Source organism: Halichoeres trimaculatus, unplaced genomic scaffold (genome assembly GCF_033239565.1).
Source record: "Halichoeres trimaculatus isolate MK-OKI-2021-1 unplaced genomic scaffold, fHalTri1.1 fHalTri1_scaffold_2, whole genome shotgun sequence".
In the NCBI taxonomy this organism is placed as follows: Eukaryota; Metazoa; Chordata; class Actinopteri; order Labriformes; family Labridae; genus Halichoeres; species Halichoeres trimaculatus.
The window spans coordinates 22,850,121-22,872,024 of NW_027437180.1; the positions used below are offsets into that span (position 1 = coordinate 22,850,121).

At 40.1% G+C, this 21,904-nt stretch overlaps 2 protein-coding genes and 1 non-coding gene across 3 annotated transcripts; all 3 read right to left on the reverse strand.

The window, feature by feature from the left end:
• Nucleotides 1–838: 838 nt before the first annotated feature.
• LOC141801295 (carbohydrate sulfotransferase 12-like) lies at nt 839–8,390 on the reverse strand. The gene is made up of 6 exons (XM_074684293.1): nt 8,201–8,390; nt 4,323–4,974; nt 3,675–3,817; nt 2,508–2,636; nt 2,184–2,376; nt 839–1,519 (listed from the first exon to the last, which is right to left on the reverse strand). Exons 2-6 carry the CDS (start codon nt 4,863–4,865, stop codon nt 1,247–1,249), a joined length of 1,281 nt encoding a protein of 426 aa, XP_074540394.1. The 5' UTR covers nt 4,866–4,974; nt 8,201–8,390; the 3' UTR covers nt 839–1,246.
• Nucleotides 8,391–13,816: 5,426 nt separating this feature from the next.
• Nucleotides 13,817–21,862, reverse strand: eif3ba (eukaryotic translation initiation factor 3, subunit Ba). Its single transcript, XM_074697734.1, has 19 exons — nt 21,642–21,862; nt 18,784–18,976; nt 18,555–18,674; nt 18,407–18,464; nt 18,155–18,283; nt 17,889–18,046; nt 17,246–17,377; nt 17,080–17,146; nt 16,941–16,987; nt 16,630–16,840; nt 16,456–16,528; nt 16,251–16,373; nt 16,079–16,157; nt 15,789–15,927; nt 15,579–15,704; nt 15,005–15,082; nt 14,763–14,871; nt 14,553–14,665; nt 13,817–13,843 (listed from the first exon to the last, which is right to left on the reverse strand). Exons 1-18 carry the CDS (start codon nt 21,739–21,741, stop codon nt 14,565–14,567), a joined length of 2,043 nt encoding a protein of 680 aa, XP_074553835.1. The 5' UTR covers nt 21,742–21,862; the 3' UTR covers nt 13,817–13,843; nt 14,553–14,564.
• LOC141787236 (small nucleolar RNA SNORD60) lies at nt 15,187–15,277 on the reverse strand. The gene has a single exon (XR_012598052.1). It is a non-coding gene; the product is annotated as a small nucleolar RNA SNORD60 (small nucleolar RNA).
• Nucleotides 21,863–21,904: the final 42 nt, after the last annotated feature.

A 21,904-nucleotide genomic window follows, 5' to 3' on the forward strand; every position in this document is an offset into this window, starting at 1 on the left:
AGATAACATAATTTAAGATTATGTTAAAATTTTAATTCAATTTAGCTGAATGGACAAAATAGAATAGATTAAATTCAACAGAATCAAGATAGAAAAACATAATATAAAGTTAAAACTTTATGCAGCATTTACACACTAATATGAATGAAACTAAACATTAAGTAGTTTGTGAATGTGAAGCAGAAGTGATGGCTATTGATAGCCTATACTGTAGTGTCATGGTGAGTATAATGTGCAGTATGAGGGAAACGAAATGAAGGTCCCGTGGTGCTTCTGATGAGTCCAATGGCTGTAGGCACATAGAAGTGCTTGAAGTGTTCAGTCTTGCACCTTGGTGGAATGAGCCATGGACTGAATGAGCTGCCCATCTGCCACAGTTCATCATAGAGAGGGTGAAAGGGTTATCTAGGATGGCATCAGTATTTGCAAAGCAGTTTATGCCTCCAATAGGGTCTTTTATACTAACTTTCAGCTTTAATTGTTTAAAATCTCTTATATAGTCTTATATACTTGATTTAATTTTGATGTTAACTTTCACACACATTCATGAAGCTCATTGAAACACATAACATATAAATCAGTGATTGTGAATGAATTAAAAGTAGTAAATGTCAAAATATGCTAAACTTTAACCCTACATTGGTTTAATGATGATGATTGATTCTAACATTTGACTAGGAAGTGCTCAGAATTACATTTCTATAAGGCTCTTGTTACTAAAAAGTACACCTGTTCAACTCATTCAATGGTCCACCACAGCTGCAGAGGACATACAGAGCTTGGTGTTCAAAGGCCAAGTTCTTCTCTCTGGACTGGGAACCATGGCGTAGCTCTTTAAATCAAAATGAACGGTATTGCAGTTTTTTAAAATAACACACCCCAACACCAAAAAAGTCACACATTTAAAAAAAACCTTTTATTTCTCTGCAACATTTTTCCCTTGAGAAATGTCAGCCTACTGCCAGACCGGTCTTTCCCCTGTGACTGCCAAAAATTCTATTCAAAGTGCTTTAACATGGGGGGAAACACTTGGATACTGTAGCTAGTAAGCAGGTGTGCTTCAGATATGTAATGATTGAATAATAAAATAATACTGGCAGGCACTTCAGTCATTTGAGGTATGCACAAAACAAATAAAACAACAGCAAAAAGACGGGTCCTTAAAGGCATGTGCTGGCTGTGCACAAGTAGGTGGGGCAAAGGCACTACACACAGTGCAGCACCAAGGCCTTTGGCACTGTGAGGTCTACCGGTGGAGCATGCTGTCAGGTTTTGGGTATCCAAACAGTTCAAAGTCAGGCTCGTACAGTTTGTACAGATCTCTCTTCATTGACATGGGAATCTGTCTAAACCAGTCTCTCTCCCAGCTTGTTGCGGTGCGGTTTCGGGCTCCTGAAGGGAAGTGTAGCAGATTATTCACCTCCAGGAGCTTCAGCAGGTGCTCTGCATCTGTTTCCAGGGTTTCCAGTTGTCCAATGAAGTCGTATTTCACCTGGCATGGATGGCACAGACGGTACACCTAAAAAGCAGAAATAGCAAAATGTACAGATATTATTTCATAATTTTATAACTGAGAAACTGTGCATTTTGTGTATGTAGTTGTACAACAATTATGTAAGGAGGTCACAGTTTTACCACTGATCTGTTCCAACCGAAATCCTCTCCAACATCCATCAATAACCACACAGTTAATAAAAAGGAATTTTTAGATTTAGATTTTGGAAAGAATAAATCATGAAAACAAAAAAGAACAATTACTTATTGTGAGAAGATACAATATTCTCTTTTAATTTGAGCTTCGCATGCTAAAATTCCTATGCTTAAAAAATCCCAGCATAGAGACACAACTGGTTCAGTACCTCTGAGTGCTTTATTGATTTATAAAGTAGTGCCACAGCAGCTGCTCTGAAATTGATTGGATGAAATGTTTATTTTTGGAAGTGCTTCGTTAGCAACCAAAAGAGAAGCTGTCTGTTTATTTTTCCATTTCTTAAAAACAATGTAACAATGTAAACAAGTATCCCTTTTGAGATAACTGTTGCACAAAGTATAAAATAGTGACTTGACAAGTGTAAATGAAAGGAAACATCTTAGGTCAAAATAAGCTTAAAATGTTTGAGTTGCAGTCTCTTAAAGTTAGTGTGCAAAAAAATAGTGTGCATGCAGCTATGCGAGTCAAATACCTGCCGCCAGTGTTCATTAAAGATACTCTCTTTCTCTGTCTCCTGATCCAGCAGGTAAGAGACAAATTGCTGAAATGTTGGTTTGATTCCTGCTGCAAATGCCTCAGCTGCTGTCTCTGGCAAACCACCAGAAACATTACCAAAACGACGCAGCATAACTGAGCCAAACTGTTTGTAGAAGTCCTCGTTGGGCCTTAAAAACAAACACATAACACACACTTTAATTATTCAAGAATGAAAAGGCTGCTGTGTTATCAGTGTGAGAGTTAAGAACATTCCTTTGAGGAACATACAAAAACACACTTAAATCATACACACACACACCTTCCAAACTTGTTCCTGAAGGCTGAGATGAGACGAACAAAAGGGTCTCGTACAAAAAGAAACTTGGTGTAGTGCTGCAGCTTGAGTGCCATCAGGTGGCGGGACAGAGAACCATAATGGCGCCAAAACCTGTAAAATACATGTAAAGAGCACCATGGGTACTGTTTGTTTTGTTCAGAGTTTGCACAAATCCAACTGCTGTGGTTGTCCTGTGTCATATACACATGAAATGAAGGCAGTTCAGTCTTTGGGGGGGAAAAAGATTTGTTGGTGCTGATAGAAAAACACACATGCAAACAAGGACAGCTCCCGAGGGGCAAAGAAAGGTCTGTCTGTGCTGCAGCACTGAGCCCCGCCTATCATTTCCACTCTCCTCTTCCAAGAGTCAACCTAGTAAATAACTCCTGAACCACAGGGAGAGTTTCAGCACCAGCTCTAATAATTATGAAAGGGTTATGAAAAAAAGTCAGAGAAAAAAACTAGATGGGTGCTTAAAAGTCATACAGGAATCAGCCTTCTGAATTAGCTTAAATTAGATAGTTATTGAGATATTTTGTGTCATTCTAAAAGTTCTTACATGACAGGTTAAAAAGATTTTTGGAATAAAAAGAGCCCTTTAATACAATCACAAAGTTGTCTTGTACTTCATCTTGCACATCCTAATTTATTGGTTGTTGAGTTTTCTTATTCATTATCAAAGTATTTTGGTTTACTGAACATAAACTGTACTTAGAGATTTCATAAATGATATCTCTCACAGCTAATCAATATTTTCCATTAATATCTGAAAAATAAACAGTTCAACAACTCATTGAACTTTTTGTTTGAGGACACACTTCACCACATGCTGTGGCTAATATTTTCTATTTGTGGAGTGCAGTTAATGATAATATCAAGATATCTTGATTGATCAAGCTGGATCTTCCTCTCAGCAAGTTTTACAACTGATCACTTGTCTGAATTTTACTCCCTCCTTACTCCACCTTCCTCCTCTAAGTATCAACAGGGTAAACTGTATAAGAAAAAAAAATCAGCTTTCAATGATTATAGGCCTGTGTAAATAAACTTAATTAACAAAAAATAGTCTTAATTACAGAAAAAGTTTAATCTGCCTCTTAAGTTGTAAGTTTATTTTTTGTGTGTGTTAGTGTGTAATGTAAGTCCTACTTGGCAAAAGTGAGGTGTAAAGAGGAGTTGTGTACGAGGTCAGGAGGGACCGCCTCTGGGTCAGTGTAAGGTTTTCCTGAGGAGGGCGAGATCAGAGACTGAGAGAGAACCACCATCACTCTCTTCCAGTTGGTGCATGCTACCTGATCAGAGAACAAGGACATGCAGAGAAAGAAAAAGAAAGGCAAAGTAAGACATTAAGACTTTAAACCTGTCTGTGTGGAATTGAGTTTTGACCAGCTAAAAACAATGAGAGAAAAAGAAGAGCTGTGAATTCAGGATGTTTTTGACTTCTCATGTTCTTCTTGCTGTTTTTAATCACTTAAACACCTTCACACTTGAAAACTGAACAAACTACAGCAGACTTTTTCAAAGATTTAGCTCCCATGGTGCCATCCATCATACTGTAACTGAAGAAGATTTGAGACTACAGACTGAGACCACTAACCCTTAAAATGCTGAGCTGGGCTAGAATTAACAAGAAGCAGGCACATTTTCCTCACTGATCTGTATGAAAATTGACTTCTGTATGTAACCAGTTAAGCCACTCCTTGCTGGCCATTAGAAATAATGCAGGTCTAATGCATTCTAAAAGCCAAACACAGCTACATATATAGTGTAAAGAACAGATATAAAAGGCTGCATTACCTTGGGGACATAGCAGTAGATGATCTGATGCGTGTCGTCCACTATCAGGTGATCCAGTTCTCTGTTTGGAATCTGCTCAAATGCCCGAGTCCTCCCTGGGAAATCTACACCATCCTTGCCTGAGCATACATCCATGATCCTCTGCTTCCTTGCCTCCTGTTCCCTTTCCTCCACTGCAGCACCACTCCTTTTTGTCTCCTCACCATCCTTTGTTCCCTCATTCTTTTGTTGTTGTGTTTCCTTTCCCTTTACCTCACCATGTTCCTGAGCTGCTCCTCCTTCCTCCTCAGGGACCAGTACTGTACTGGGAGCAGTAGTTTGCACAGTAAAGGCAGAACTGGTGTGTGCTCTGCTGGTGGACACAGAGTGGGTTGGGCCTGTAGCTGCCTGAGGGTAAGAATCCGAGTGCAGTGACTCGTGTTTGGGGTCCTGAAGCGGGTAGAGGTTGAAGCCCCCGACATCATCCCAGTATACAATAATCAGCAGGATCATAAACAAAGACCCCAGGATGAACGCCACACGTAGACCCCGCCATGTTCCCATGGTTACACTGGATTGAGCCGTGATTGGAGCAGAAGAGAGGAAGAGGTTATCTCAGCTCCATGGTGGCTGTCTATGGTGGAAGAAGGCGTTTCCTGCAAGCCAGCTGCAGCTGTAAGAAACAGGAAATGTGACTGAGACCCCTGTTCCTCTTTCAAAGAGTATAAGAAGGATGATGATTAAGCAACTAAATAACTGGGAAGACAGGCTCTTGATATATATTAATACATATTTATATGTACACCACAGAAGGAAAAAAACAATTTGACATTAAATTTGTGAATCTTGTTGTTTAATTGACAACTGACTTTCCTGCTCTAGTTCATGATTTTTATTATGCCAAAATCAAGCTTATTTGTTCCCTACATTGCTGAATTTCCTTACTGCTAATAATTTAATTTAATAATTAAATTTTAAAGCTCCTCTAAGAAACATTTGGGTTGTGTTGATTTTGGTGTCCCCCTGCAGACAAGGCAGTGTTTTTATGTGTACTTACAGCTTTATTAACAGAAATCTTATCCTGCTCCCATTTACCAGTGAATTGAATCTTTTGTTGAGAATCTTTGCCATAGTTCACCATCCACTGCCTGTAGTTATACATAGGGATGGGTGCCTTTCTCATTTGGCATGATACAGTACCAATATCAGGTACCTGGCAATCTGTATCAGTACTCAAAGGTACTAATTTTTGGTACTTTTGTGTGTGTTTATATGGTAATAAATATAATTTGCTTAATAATAAAATCTAAAAGTTTTTCAATTTGACATATTTAATTCTCAATATATAAACTTGCAATGCTGTGCTCGTGTCCAGCATAAAAAATACCCTACTTTTCTGCTCCCTCACAGTCACAAGAATGTGTTAAGGTATCGAAACATGGTACTGTTTGATTTTACATAAAGCGGACTCAGTACTATAGACGGAAATCCATGGGTACCTATAAAAGTGCCTAATTTGGTACACATCCCAAGTTACACACATTAAAAATCACTATATAGACATAGTCCCTGCTCCAATTTGTGGACTTGTCTGCTTTTTAAGTTCAAGAAGTGACACCAGTATTAGTTTTAGTGTGGTTCATAACCAGTTCAACACTCCTCCTAGGACCTTAAAGTAAAAGTAAAAGTAAGGAATTATAATGGGTTATTTTTGTAACGTGTGGACCATAGATGTTATCATGGAAACAGAATCTGAAGTCAAATTATCCTGACAAAAGCAGTTCCATTTATTCACACCTAAGCCATTATCTAAAGGCGTTATGTTAATTTTAATTGACTATTAAATCTGTAATAGATGTAAGAAAGCTCTAATCAGGACTAAAACAAGAAGGATTCAAGATTACAGCAGCAACGTCGCAGTGATCCCAGTATGATATTTACAGTAAACAAGATGAGACCAAAGGGGCAACATAAGTGTGAATGACATGTCAAAATAAGCTGGCAACCCTCCACTGTGGCTTCTACTCTATAACTTTGAATTTTGTTAACTTGTGTTTATGTTTGTATAAAGAATATATAAACAGATTCAACTTTCCGGGTACTGAATAATGCTTTTATTATTTTTGTTATGTAAATGAAACCATTTTGAAGGTTTTACTTAGATTTAAGATGATATCCAAAGTGCTCATCCAAGTTAAGACTTTTTATTATAAGCTGACTCACAACTGTGTTTAAGTTTTTAAGGTTGTGAATGTGTGAAAAAATCCACTGGTTGATGTTTTTCAGTGATGCTGTTTTGAGAGAAGGGAAAGAGGCTCTTACTTTATAGAAAACCATTAAGTCTGCGCTACAAATTTTTATTAGTTAAACTGGGTTTTGTGGCTCCTCGTGCTTAAGAGTACAAACTGGTAAAAGTCTGCTTTAATAGAACAGTGGCGTAACTTATCTGGGTGCATCATCAGAAATTACAGTATGAACTTCTCATTGAAACATAGTCAGAACAGATATTCAGTGTTCTTCCTCTTTGTTCTTTGTTTTCCCTCAGAGCACGACACTGCCATGTTGCATTTTGGCTTCCTGTTTGAAAATTAAATACTAAAGTTATGTATCCAGAAAAATAAGATGAAAAAAGTACACCAGTAGTGCTCTGAACCAACTTTCAATGGTTAATGTAACAGGTGCTCTTTTCATTTCTAATAGATATGCCAAAAAACAGGCGAGGGGGCGTGAATGCCAGCACATTGAACACATAGATACAGTGTGAGGGAACACACCAACAAGTGTGAGCTTAGTTCTTCATCAAATCTTCATATTTTCATAGAGGACATTACAATATTTCAACTATTTATTCAAGTTAGATCTCAGTATTCACCATGTAGGGTAGCAAATTAAGGGGCATTAAACTGAACGTGTGATAATGTGGTTCAAATATGAGCTCAATAATCTTTAAATGTGTGTTTTTGTCTGGAGTGAGTTGTCCCGGGCCGTGGGAACCCCAGGCTCAGTCCGGGGCACTCAGCTGTCACGGAGATGTGAACAAACGGGTGTGTGGGGGTTGGAGCTGCTTCAGTCCAGAAAGCCTGTTAGAGGGTTAGGTCCCCTTATTGTCTGTCCCATAAAAACACATCTGCTGTCAGAGTTTTTCTGTGGAAAATGAGGTATCTAATCAGAAACAGGCAGTCAGGAATAAGCCAAAAGAAGAAAATCCCCGGCTTTCATTTTGACAGAGAAAATTGTTGTTTTGACTGCGGTGTGTCTTTCCACTAGGTTTTAAATCTAAACTCCACGTTGTCTGGAGGCTGGCCTATTTTTGAAGAATCTACATCCAAATACGCGCTCGTGTCCTGGCACGCGCAGTACTCAGACACACACGTGCACACGAACACTTACAAAATGGAAAAATACATAAAAATGAAACTGTGAGAGTGTTGGGGGTTAAAATCAGTGACTATAACAAGTTGTAACACTGCTATTAAACGTATTCCTGTTAAAGAAGGCACAGAGCCTTGTATTGAAGTGTTTTTCGCAGGGGTTTCACCATCACCTCCTTCAAATCTTTGGCTGGAAAGCTACCTTAATTTGTACAGCACACACACACACACACACGCACACACAGGTTACAATGTGCCCTTTCACTGGACATTGTACCTCAATAATGAAACGGACACCTTCCTTTTCACTCCACATCGACAGAAGACGACAAAACCGCAACTTACTACCCAGTACAGTCTTCTTTTCCATTTCTCCCTTCAAAGTCCCTCATCATGCTTCCAAAGAGCAAAAAACCGGTTCAGTTCCCTTAATGCCCTTCACACCGGGAGCATCACGGCGACAATTAAACCAGTCTGAACATGAATCTGTCTGAGAGAAAATGGCCTGAGTTTCATGTTGAATCTTACCCGGCGGATGAGGTTCATGGTGCCGGGCGGCCAGCCCTTTGTCGCCTGCCTAGTGTCCCCCTCTCTGTCTGTTCGTGAGACCAGTGATGGGACCGGGTGGGCACCACAGAACGGTGGTGGTCTGCGCTCACGCTGCAGCAAAGTCACGCGAGATTTGGGGGACAAGCCGGACTCCTCAAGCTATCATTTTACAGACTGCACACACTCACTGCACACTCACTGCTTCCAGTCAGGATTTAAAGCTTTGAAACCAAACCCCTATCATCGCCTGGGGATTCAGTGGCCAACATAAGGTCTGTGGACTGAAAGGCGGTCCACTGAAGAAACAGGAGGAGCTTTACTGCAATAAAACTCAGATATACAGACTATAGACTTTAGAAAATCTTTGTGGTGTTATGGCAGTGTTTTTATTATGTGAAACTCTGTTAAACCCTTTAATTCTATGTCAAATCATGAACAAGCTTATAATAATAAAGATTCTAACAGACAATGTTACCTTAAGAATGCACTGCAGAAATACTGAAATCTTACTGTTTTTGTCTGATTTCAGTGAAAAATGTCTTCTAAGACTTAATATGAGCCACATTCACTTGACCTGTCCAGAAAATTATTTATATTTTATTTATAGACAAAAATGAGGTCTAAATTGCTCAAAAAAACAAACAAACAAACAAAACATCTGCCAAATAGGGTAAGAGTACTAGTCAAGACTACAACAATGTCATAATACACATACTTTTTTGGACTTCTCAACTGGTCAAGTGAATGTGGCTCATATTTAGTCTAAAAAGGCATTTTTACTGAAAGTAGTCCAGAAACCTGTATTGTGGAACACATTTGTTGGAGATTTGTGTTTTAGAAACTGGAAGGGAGAGTGATCAAATCCTAGCCTACAGGATGTTGATAGTATTTTACAGATTTTTACTGAAAAAGTTTAGTCTCAATTCACAACTGGATAGGAGGATACTAATATTGCCATTTTCTGATCTGGGTAGTTGACTGAATAAATAAGTAAAACAAACAAAACAGCAATAACAACGACAACATAAAATCCAAGTAGGCTTATATCTAATAACGGAAAAGTACAATGAATGTTCAAAGAGACCATGATTTTTATTTTTCTAAAATCTCACCGCAGTATGTCACAAAAACACCCTGCATACCCCCCACCCCCCCAAAAAAAAAAAAAAAAAAAAAAAAAACAGAACACATAGTATTTAACATATCACACTTAGCTGCAGTAAGAGTAAATTACATATCTTGTGCACTTTGAGATTTTGAGATGGTTGTCTTGTGGTTTTGCATGGTAGTGCTGTTTATTTTCAAGTTCCCTGTCTTATTGTAAGCTCCAGCTGCTCCAACAAAGTCATAGTCAAAGTCATAAAGTTGCAAAAGTAATTAAAAAATACTCTTCTTGGCTGAATCAAAAACAGAGTAGAAAGTTGCATACTAACAGTAGTAGAATATTTTCAGACATTAAAATTACAAGACTGACTGATTTTCATAACTCTCCGTTTTCCTGAGTGTGTTTTGTTCTAAAAGTCTAAACTTTGTATCTTTCTGTTCGAAAGAGGCCCCAGGCGCTCTCTCCTAATGACTATTTATAACCTCTGTGAGCTGACAGGAAAATGAAGGGGTGACTGTCCGCTGCCTCCGCATCAAAGCTCTGAGAGGCTCTCCAGCAGTAGCTGAAAGTTAAGACCACACTGATCGTGTTACTAAAAAGTCAAAAAGTCAGAAATGTTTTGAGGGAAAGAATTCTCAGTTTTCTCAGGCATTTTTGTATTTTTGGTGCATTTTATGCACCACGACAAGTGCATAAGTTTTGACTGCCTCTATCAGAGACCAGGAGGATTCAGGTCTGAATAAGCCTCTGCCTGTTTCCTGACAGAGCCTTCACAGATCGTAAGTGAAGGCATGTAGAAGGTCTCAAATTATGTCTGGTATCATAGAAACTAAAATGTAATTGAGGGTCAAAATTGGGTTCTATTCTGGCATGAAATCTGGTGGAATTAGGGTATAAACCTCTAACACTTATCTTACAGTCATTTCAAAGTGCATGAAGAAGAGGAAGGAAACATTTCTATATGTTAAAAATTTTAGAAATACATGAAATACATGTAACTCAACAAGACCAACCAGTCTTAATCAGGTGGTTTAGGGTTTAACAACAAATGTACAAATGGCCTGCAGCATCTTTTCCCCAGGGAACAGAAGACATGACAGGGGCATCCTTCATTACTCAACAAAATTATAATCCTTAAACAGTTGCCTGCCAATGCAAACAAAATGTCATCCTGATAGTACAGTGTTAAATTATAGTTATTGGTTTACATTTAACATTGAGCCAAACAAATGTTACAAAAGACAATCAAATTGAACCATTGCATCTTTGAAATGTTGGTGTTGCTAGCTATGCCAGGTAGTTACCCATGTCAGCAGCTCCCTACAGAAAAACCTCTGTAGACCTGAAACATCTTATCAGTCTACAAGGAGTATAAAGGCCATGTATTTAGTTCCCCCCGGGACCTTTAATGAGTAGATAATGTGGTGTATTCTCTGTGGAGCTCTCAGTTTTGTCTACTTTGTCAGTGCACACAGAGAATTTTTGAACAAGAGCGGCATCAGCTTCATCTTTCTGAGGGGTTTTTTGGTAGAGTGAAAAAGCAGAACAACATATTAGATCGTACAATAAGAGATCCTAGAACTTTCCCGTGAAAGGATTTTCTGGTAAAAATCTCATGAAACTTTTTAACTTCCTCAGTGTAGTTTTTTCGTAACATTTGAACCACATATGATTCGAAGAAAGATTTTTCTTCTGTACTGTTAAAAAAAAGAAGGGGATTTCATAAGGTGGGTGTACAAGCTCTTTTTCTTTTTTTTTTTTTTCTTTTTAAATATAGTGGAAATAAGCTCTTCAGAAACCCAACGCAAACCACCACTGAATAATATACAAATTTAATTTACTGTTCTTTTGTTTTTGGTTGGTCCATCACTTCTCTAAAGAGATTGTTTTATGGCTCCTGCCCCCCTATAGGTTTTCCTTATTTCAGTTAAAATAAAGTCTTAATTGAGCTTTTGTTATTATTTCTCAGTCATTAATTATCTCTTCTGAAACTGTTAAGTTGGTGTCAGTTTCTGTCAATTTCAAAGTTTATTGTTTAAAAACATCAACAAGACATTCAAATATGAACCATCAACAATGTTTCTGAATAGTTAAAGTTACTGGACCTGCTCAGTCAGTGATATATATACTTCAAATTCTATCCAATGTGCTGACACGAGTGAGATCAAACACTCATTGGTATTGTATCATGGTTCAATACTTGACAAGCCTCGTAAAACAAATGTAGTTTGTTTGCACTCAGTGGTAACACCTCTGACAAAAATGTGGACTATTGTGTGGTTATTTGCTGTTTTACAGCAGTGTCACTTCGTAATCAATGTGTTATGGTGAAATTCTTTGACACTCACCTTCATCTTCATGTCCATACAGAGGCGATGGGAGTGGCAGAGAGGAATTTTTATTTGAAATTCAGGGTTTGGTCGTCTGAAAAGACTGTAAAATATATAAACATGGATATTTATCTCATTAAAATGGCTCTTAAAATGCTGAAACAGGGACTAAGTGTTCTCTCTTTGGGGAGACTGTCTTGGAAAAGTGATCTGGATTTTAAAAGTAACATACCAACAAATGTTTTAAATGAACATATCAAGTGACTTACTATATTTGAGAAAACCAGCCTCAGAAACTAACAGTCTGTTTACTTCACAGACCAAGAGATGACACATGACTTACTTTCCATAAACATATTAAATTACACATTACAGCTAACTTGATGAGTGTAATGGAGAACACAAGGAAGACTTTCTCTTTAAATGATGGACCAGATCTCCAACATAATACAGAGACCCATGATTTTACCTGCATGCCATATTTAGGACTACAAAAACAAACACTATGCCTGTTAAACAGTGAGTACATAATGCTGTTTTGGACACTAAAATACTCTGAGCAGAGAGATATTTACATGTACAGACAATCCCCTTCAATTTGAACCTCTAGCAGGGAGGGATTGAGTCAGCAGTTCAGTTTTAAGCTGAAATACAGCTGTGATTCTGACTGCAGATTTATTTCATTCAGGACCATAAAAGTTGAGAAATGAATCTTCATTTTCTGATGATCTTGTGAACCGCTTACCCCGTTCAGGGTCGCAGGTGGCTGGAGCCTATCCCAGCTGTCATTGGGCGAGAGGCGGGGTACACCCTGGACTGGTCACCAGTCAATCAAAGGACTGACAGACAACCATTCACACACACGCTCACAACTACAAGCAATTTAGAGTGATCATTTAACCTGATGAGCATGTTTTTGGACTGTGGGAGGAAGCAGGGGAACCCATGCATGCACTGGGAGAACATGCCAAGTCCATCGGCCAAGCTGGGAAGAAACTTAATTATTTCACCACTACACAGTCAACTGTTAAATTATGACTACAGATGAGGGAACACTAATTGTGTCTTTACAGTGGCAGCTGCTGGTGGGTACGATGTGTTCAGCAGTGTCAACATTTTATCCTTCAAGGTGATGTGTTGACAGCTGGAAAAACTTTCAAGGGTAAAGATCTAAGGGCCTCTGTTGGCTTGATGACTGTGTTATAGTTTCTATCAACCCTTGTCCAGAGCTCAAAGTCCAAAGCTTAAAAACTGGACCACATAGCAATAAAAGAGAGGTCTGGAGGAATATTTTGAGTTACAGATGTTGACTTCATCTCCAAATTCTTGTGTTGGATCAGCAAGAGTCTGATCCATGGAGAACTTATCGCACTTTACAGGACTTTGAAGGAGCTTTTAACCAGATATCACAGCACACCTGGCAAAGTACATGTCTGATCAGGTCAGAGATGTTTTGGGACTGATCTGGTGAGTGGGGACTACATAATAATAGAAGTGTTCAGTATAGTAGTGGCTGACCAGTCAATGATCTTTGTGTGGCTTAACAGCTGTGATACTGTTGATTTCAGAGGCAGGACTAGAGCAACAAATTAAGCATCTGTAATATAAAAATTAAACACTTGGACACAAACAGGTAGTATCATATTTGAATGTTTATTTAAAGTTATTCCCACGGCGCACCCCCTCCCTGTGTGAAAGCTGAGTCTGAAAGGAGGAGGATACAGGCCACTATAGCGCCACATCAGCACATTTATTAACAAGGCTACTTGTTTGATCTCAACACCTCCAGCCCCGACTGGTATGGCACTCTGCGCTGCCCTGTGATGACACACTAGCATTGCGAGGCTACTTTAAAGACAAACCCCGGCTTGAAAAGGTCCAATAACAGATTGTAGTATCTCCAGTAATGAATAGAAAAAGAAGGCAGTATTACTAAATGTCAAGTTCCAGAGAAGTAACAAATTGAGGTGGGTGATGGTGAGGAAACCAAGAGAAAATATTCAACACCAAGTATTTTCTCTCGTCCCTCGATGTGGCTGCTGATCAGTAAGGCGTGCTTTGATGATGTCACTAGAGTTAAATTTTGAGGCTTGTGATGTTAAACCTCAAGATTCACAGCGTGGTCGTCGTCCTTCTCCAATCAATGACGCAGTTCTTCTCTCCTCCTTCCACACAAAAATGGATGGACTGAAAGAGAGGGTGGACAAGTTAGACTCGGGAAAAAGATAAAAAGTGCATAATACAGAAGCAGTGGCCGTTGATCTCAAACATTCAATTTACAAGGATGATGTAGGAATGTGAGTGATTTCCTAACAGAGCAGCCTGAAGCGTCTGAAGAATACATTCTTTCATTCAATCCAGCGGCAGCACAAAGGATGAATTTGTTGGTCTGCAACCATTGCAGTTTGTTTCCATAAAATCAATATTCAATTTTAAACCCTGACGTCACTGGGGTGGTGTTACCTAAGGTGATGGGAACATTTTCATTGAAAGATTGTGCCGAGATCTAAGTGCTTTGTGCAGAACATCTAAAAAAATAAATCTGCCTCCTCTGAACTGATCTGGGGGCTGACATCTGTCGTAGCTATCAAGAAATTACTCTCAAAACAGCTCCACTGGCCCACAGTTCTTCATATACAGTCTGCTTTGCCCAGAGAAGCAGCTTGCTTCTGTGAGCGCCATCTTCTGGGTAAAATAGAGCAACACAATAAAGTACCTCTGAATTATATGCTGGCATACTGGTGGCACTGGTGCACAAGTACTACTGTGGCATAAGTCTGATTCTACTTCCAAGCAAAATGGACTGAATGTAACTGAACGTTTCTTCCTTTCAACATTTAAGTTCACTTTCTGTATGCTACTCCTCCTGTGCCAGGTTTTTCTGCAGCAATGTTACCTGCGTAGGGGACTACAGATCTCCAAGGGGAATGATTTCTTCGTTGATAAAAAACTCAATGGTCTCCTCCTCCCAGTCATCCACATTGCTGTCCAGTTCATCACTGTCCACTCCTGGAAGGCAGAAAAGCAATGTTTTTTAGCATACAAGATAACAGCCATGAAGAGAGGAGAGGAAAGGTTCAAGGATAAAGCGCAAGAGAGTCCCTACCTCCTCTGAGCTCGAGGCGGAGGCTCTTCTGTTCCTGATAGATCTGCTGCGCTGCCTCCCTGTAGCGACGGTAGTCCTCCATCATGGACCTGCGCTTGTCCACCAGCTCCTACTCGCAAACATTGAAAATATTTAGCTTCATATCAGAGTGAAAGCCTGCATTTTAAGCATACTCATTATACATCTTCTCTTCAAAGTTAAAGAAAGGAGGTTAAAAAAAGTTAAAATAAAAGAGGTTATACCTTGGAAGCCTTGGATTGGCTCAAACGATCCTTCTGCTCGAAGATCTTTGAGTACTTCTTGAGATCCTTCTTGATCATCTGTAAGAAAAAGAGGAAGAGTTAAGATGAAGGCATAATATAATGGGTAAAAAATAATGAAATGTGTAAGACATATTTCATTATTTAGAAAACATTGTAGTGATGAGCCTCAGACCAGATTCAGAATCAAGGAGCTGCACTGCAGCCCTCATACGAGGTGTCAGAAAAGTTTGTTAGTTTTTGTCATCACTGGCTCTACACACAAATGTTATTTTGACAGTTTTTTGTCTCATCAGATATGGAACTGATCCAACCAACCTAGCTTGTTTATACTGAAGCTAGCTTGACTGTGAAAGGCTCAGAGGATGAAGAGCAGATGCGTCTCTGAAGCTTTGGAGATGATGTTATATGAGCTTGACACGTGTTGGCATGATAGACTTATTTGCGAATGAAAACCCAGAATTGTATCAATAGCAGGTTGTAAGATGGCAAGTTGTGCCATGCAAGCAATGCATTGCTCAAGCATTGCAAAGCAAACTGATAAAATGATCATTACCTTGATCTGCTCTGCGCTGAGCAGGGTAGGAGGTCTGGGTCTCCAGAGCAGCTGGCAGAAGCGGTCTTTGTTGTTCTTCTGAAGAAGGCGGCCCTGGAATGTCCACAGCCAGTACGCGTTGTCCACCTGGAAACAAACATGAGAAGATGAGGAAACAAACTGTATGACTCTTCATCTTCCAACAGGCAGGAAGGGGAAAGCAGCACGTACCTTGTGACTCCACCAAGAAACGGAGGTGACGACATAGCGACCGGTAGGGTCCCACTCCACGTCAGAGGCCATGTAGTGCTCTGCTATGTTCATTAAGGTGCAGTCTGACGTGTCCACAAAGGCAAGAGCTCCATTCATGCTGCACAAAAAGAAAACCACAGATCTCAGGTCAAAGACACATTCAGGAGCTGAGCTCTCATTCGAGGTGTCAGAAAAGTTATTCGAGTTGTCATCAGTGGCTTAACGTGTTCATCACTACCGTATGAACAGAGAGAGTGAGTTTGACTGACCTTCTGAGTCCAGCCAGCACCAAAAACTGTCCCTGTGGGCTCCAGAAGATGCTGTTGGCCTGCTGCTTGTCAAACATCTCTGCAGAAAAAAAAAGACAAACAAGGGGAAAATAAGAAGAAACCATGGACTGTGAATCACAGAATCAACCAAGATTTTATCACGTCCACTCACTTATGAGCTCGATCTTGCCGTTGTTTTTGACATGATAGAAAGACACACTGATTCTGGGAGCCTCTCCGTGAAGAACAGCAAACTTGCTGCCGTTGGGTTCCCATGCAAAGGCAATGATGCTTTCTGGTTGGACAACAAATATTAGATTAGGGTGTGTATTTTTGATAGGGAACAATCATCACTCAGTGTATTTATTGTGTTTTACCTTTCATCTCCACCACATCAACAGGAACTTGCTTCTCTCTCATGCGGAAGATTTCAAAGTTGGTGACCACACCCTGAAAAAAAGAAAGAAAGAAAGAAAAAAAAAAAAAACATTTTTTCAGTTTCACACGTGAGATCTGTGCTGTTTCTCCTCCCTCATTCCACAATTGCATACCTGTGTTCCTTTAGGAGTCCTGTCCACCTTGACGCACAGGTAATCTCCATTTCTCTGCCAGTGCAGTTTGCAGTCGACAACGTTGAAGAGGTTACGAACACGGATCTCCTGACGGGAAGGTAGCTGCATCAGAGTCACTCTGGCTGGGATGTCTTTGTCCTCAGGTACCCAGAAAGCTATGATGTTGTCACCAGGAGACCAGGAGAAGTCCCTGTAGACAGACACACACACACAAATGATTTTCGTTAATATTACTCAACAGAGCTGAATTAAATGTTGAGCATTTCATAGAATCAACCCAGGACTCTTACTTGATCCCATTAATCTTGAGACTCTTCTTGTCAAGCAGGCCCATAGACTAGGAAAAGCAGAAAATAGCTTTAATAGAACTTGCACATTTAACTTTGAAACATCTAATTCTTTTAATAATACTTTTGTCAGTCAACTCACTGGAGTCTCATAGATGCTCAAAGTGTCTGTGGTCATCCTTGCAAAGAACTTCCCATCATGGCTCCATCTGAGAACAAACAGCGGTGATTAAATATTCAGTTGCTGCAGGAGCAAAAAAGGTGAGGGAAAAGTGAGAGGGAAAAAGACAAAATCTCAGAGCACTGACTTAAAAATGGGCCAGTGTGCAGAGCTCTCGCAGTGAAACCCTCTCTTCTTCTGTCCGGTCAGAATGTCCCAGATAATGATGGCTTGTGGGTCCTCCTTGGTGTCCATCAGGGGACTAAAGGTCACCACATACCTGGAAGAAAGCACAAGAAAACACTGAGCCCCCGAAACTGCAAAAGACACTTGAATTTATATCTATCTTTAAATTAACCTCATCAGCTTGAAAGTATAGAATGAGTGGCCCATGGTGAGAAGCTGTATCGGATCTTGTTTGTAATGATGACTCGTTATAAACTGAGACACATCTACTAAATCTCCATGAACAATCATTTTGGCAGAACAAAGGTTTCAATGGGGCCCAAAATATTGATCTCGGCACCCTTATCTCACACTCTGCAAGTTCTTTATCTTCTTTATTAAAAAAGCTGAAATTTCTTCATTCATCTGGCATGGCAGACTGGTATTGGAGGAAAAAGTAGTAGAAGATTTTTTCCTTCATGTACCTGTCTTGCATTTTGACAGCTGAACCAGGGAGTTGAAACAAAACTCCCATCTCAGATTTTATTAATGACCTGGTTCATACCACCCAAAAACACTTCCATAAACCCACAGAAGAATCCCATTACTGCTCATGTGTTCATTACCTCTCACATGGTGAGAAGTCGATGAGGGAAACACCCTGATGGCTGAACCTCTGAATCTGCTTGAACTTCTCGCCTCCCCACAATGCAATGCCCCTTTGATGGAAGGTGGCCAGGTAGGTGCCTTTAGGGGACCAGCGCACATACGTCTCTGTCCAGCGCTGCAACCAAGAAATCACAACATTATTAGTCCACCAGCCAACCATTCCTATGGTATTAGATTCCATGCAACATTGTATGCTCAGTTCAAGGTGAGATTGACTGCTCACCGCTCTCTCTTCATTTATGATTGGGTCCTTTGGATCGTTATTGAAAATGGCCGTCCTCTCCCCTGCTTCATAGATCACACTGTACTGATCACGACAGTCCGGGTCCTCAATCCAGTGACGCATGTTACCCTAATCAGGCAAATATTCAGAAGGCACATTTCATAGATTAGCATCTTCCAAAACCCCCAAATGTCAACCTCGTTAACATCAAGTGTGAGAGATTAAATTTATCAATAACAAAAAAAATCTTACAAAGTCCTTGAAAGGCTGCTTCTCTGGAGTAACCCACTCATCACTGATGTTCATGTACCTGTGAAAAGAAGCATGCAGAATTAATCCACTTGTCTCACATTTTTCACACATTTTCTGCATTAGCTTTTACAGGAGGCTGCTCACTTACTTGTCAAAATCAGTGAAGAGGTTGACCCTGAACGTATGCTGTTTGTCAAGTTTGTATCCGTCAGCATTCTTCACCGCCTCAAGGGCCTGCGTAGGAGCAGCATACTCCAAGAAGATGTACCTGTATGAGTTGGCATCAGGACTTTTGAGTTTTTCTGACAACATTAATTACACATTAAAGCCAAATACAGCCAGAGCGGGGTATAACAGAGCAAGATCATTACACATACCCTTTGGTCGTGCCATCGGTCTCTGGGTAGAACTCAGTGGTAATTTTGCCAAATTTGGAGAAGATCTTATGGATGACATTTTTCAGTTTCTCTAAACGCTCTGGGCCAACCTGCGGGACATTGTCCACCACCACCACCGAGTCGATGCCGTCAGCCTCCTGGGGCTTTTCCCTCAGGATGTCACCAAGGAGCTCTGAGGGGACACAGAAGAGTAAAAATATTAGGAGGGGAAGACAAGACTTCAGTTTTTAGCATCATTTAAGTAATAATCAGCAGAATATTATCTATGAATCTGCAGTAAAAATAATGAGACAAATGAAAGGGGACAGAAAAGCAATGTGAAATGTGACAAATGCAGGCAGCAGCAGTCAATGAATGACATTTCTGAGTTACAGCATGAGCCTTTACTGATACAGAAATAGTCAGCCTCACAAGATCAAATCACTATGTTTATCTATAGTCTATGTAGGAGGTGGGCAACTACAGACAGCAATAGCTCGTTTGGTTTCTTAATTCTTAGCTTGGCTATATTTTGGCCTTCATTAGTTGCACACTTCAACGAAAGATTAAAAACATCAGATCTCCACCTTAAGATTAAACTTTTTTTTACATATGGAGTGATGTTTCTACTTTTAAGCAAGCTCAAGAGCCTCCATCACTACCTATTAAACTTGTGCAATCTTCTGATCTGGATCACTGTTAATTCATTTAAATGCAGGTAGCAGTGTGATGAAATACTGGTTCATACTTAGTGCTGAAAGGTACTCTAAGATGGATGTGCCAGTATTACTCATCTAAGCTAGATCTTAACATGACTCACTGTATTCAGTTTTGCACCACAATCCACTTCAAAGACAACTTACATTTCAATACGAATAATTTCAGAGCATCTCTGTGTTTATTTTGCAGACACGTAAGGGATTATAGACCATTGTACCCTCAACACGGAGCCATGACACACTTAACACTAGAAGTCCCAGGGTTTTCTTACCCCTGCTGCAATGCCCAGAGGACAGCCAAAAGGCTGCTCAGTTAGAATGTACAACTGAACGGCCTTCAATTAGCCACCATTGTTTTGCAAATGCAGCCCTTACCTGACAGATTGGCGGTCCACAGATGTGATACATGATCAGGGGGGAGGGGTGTGCCTGAAAAGAGCCTGGAAGCTTCCAACATCTACTGAAACTTTTTGCATCGGGCTGTTAGAGTGTGAGGCAAGTGTAGCTGTAAATATCTCTGATATAATTAGAAAAAAATATTTCTTGCATAACCCATATTAGAGTGCCCTTGTCCAAAACAGCTGTTGACTGTTTAGTTTAAGTTTACTAAATTTATTTTGAAGTTTTTTTTTTATAGCTATACTATCTCTATATTCTTCTTGACTTTGTTTATGTGTGTACAGCCTTTTGTGCAACTGTGAACATTGTAAGCTGCTAAAAGAAACCTAAGCTGAACCGACTGCCTCTGTCACAAGCTCCCGTCAGGTCCACTGTTTGCATGGCTGCTATTTTTTTTTGACAATATATCTGCTTGTATAACTGTTGGTTCACATTTCACAAATGCACACACACACACACACACAAACACACACACACACACACACACACACACACACACACACACACACACACACACACACACACACACACACACACACACACAGGTGCCACCCAAAGATCTAACTTTGAAGACATGCATATTAAAAGAAAAAGATCCTGTGTTTTTTTTACTATAATAGAGTGTTGAGTCTCAAGCATGCAAAGTTGCCATGGGGTGCTTTGAGTAGCCTGGATAAAGTTTATCTTCATCTACCCATATTTGACATTTACTCCTGAGAGACACAGAAAATCCTGGTAAAAACAATAGAATAAGAAAAGAAATAGTTAGAAAGATGGATGGAAAATGTAAAAGCAGGCCAACTGGATGTAAGGTGGAAGGGTGGGTGTGGCTGTGACCGATGGCTAAATTAGGGACCTGAAGTGGATAAAAAGCTCACTCACAGCCAATGATAGTTTATTTACTCAACCTGTGCATCAGCAATAACTCTCAGCAAGAAATAAAAATCATAAACTGTGTTGACCTCATACTGAGAAGGGAGGGGAAAATAACTTTCTGTCGTGATCACAAAAGTGGACTAATTATAGCTTGTTGAACATAAAATGAAGTCATTAACATTTTATACTAAACCTCTACCTCTCTCTCATAACATTACAACACATTGGTTTATTCAGGTAAAGGCATAGCAACATCTTTCCTTTTTCAGTAGTTCAGGAGAAAGTAATTGCCTCATTTACAAAACAATGGTGATCAGATGGCTGTTCACACCTAAAGTAGAGATGTTGATTCCAGACTAATCCAGCCACTTGGCTGCCCCTTGGGCATGGAAGGTAGAAAAGCCAAATGGCTGGGCTGTGGGACTTCTAGTGTTAATACTGCTGTGAACGCTGGTTTATGTTACTAGCTGCTCCATGCTCTATGCCGCAGTGTAGTTCGGACTGTCACATAATGTACAATCATTATATTGCTTTAGCAAATACAGCTTTTAACCAAATGACAGCGAGAAGGCCACAGTGAGTGGTTGCCTGGGCTCTGGGTGAGGCATCATAGGCGTAATGTGAAACTGCGATAACAGCGGTTAAAATTACTTCTACGTTGGGGACACAGCTGAAGAAATTGCGATGCAACTCTGTGGTTCATCTTAAGCAGCCACAAAAAGTTAGAAATTGAGGCTAGAGGGGAAAATGACATGCTACATTAAGCTAGCATTGTAGCTTCTAGAGCATCCCCGCCGTTGAGCACCTCTAAGCTAACTGTTAGCATCAGGCCAAAAAGCCGGCGTTTTTCCTGCTGCTATTCACCCTCATCATCGACGTCATCCTCAAAGTCCTCTGGGTCGCTGAAGGAGGGCTCTTCCTCTTCATACTCTGGGTCGTCCACCATATCCACCGTTTCTTGCATTTATCGCGACAGCAAGACGGATTTCTCACTACTACAGAGCAGAATCCGAAATTTTCAGAGGCTGGCGGTCTTCGACCGGTGCGGCACCATGTGCGACTCCGTGAAAATGGACGATGTGACGGAAATGTAACACCGGAACTTGTTCGGCAGAGAGACGCGCTGC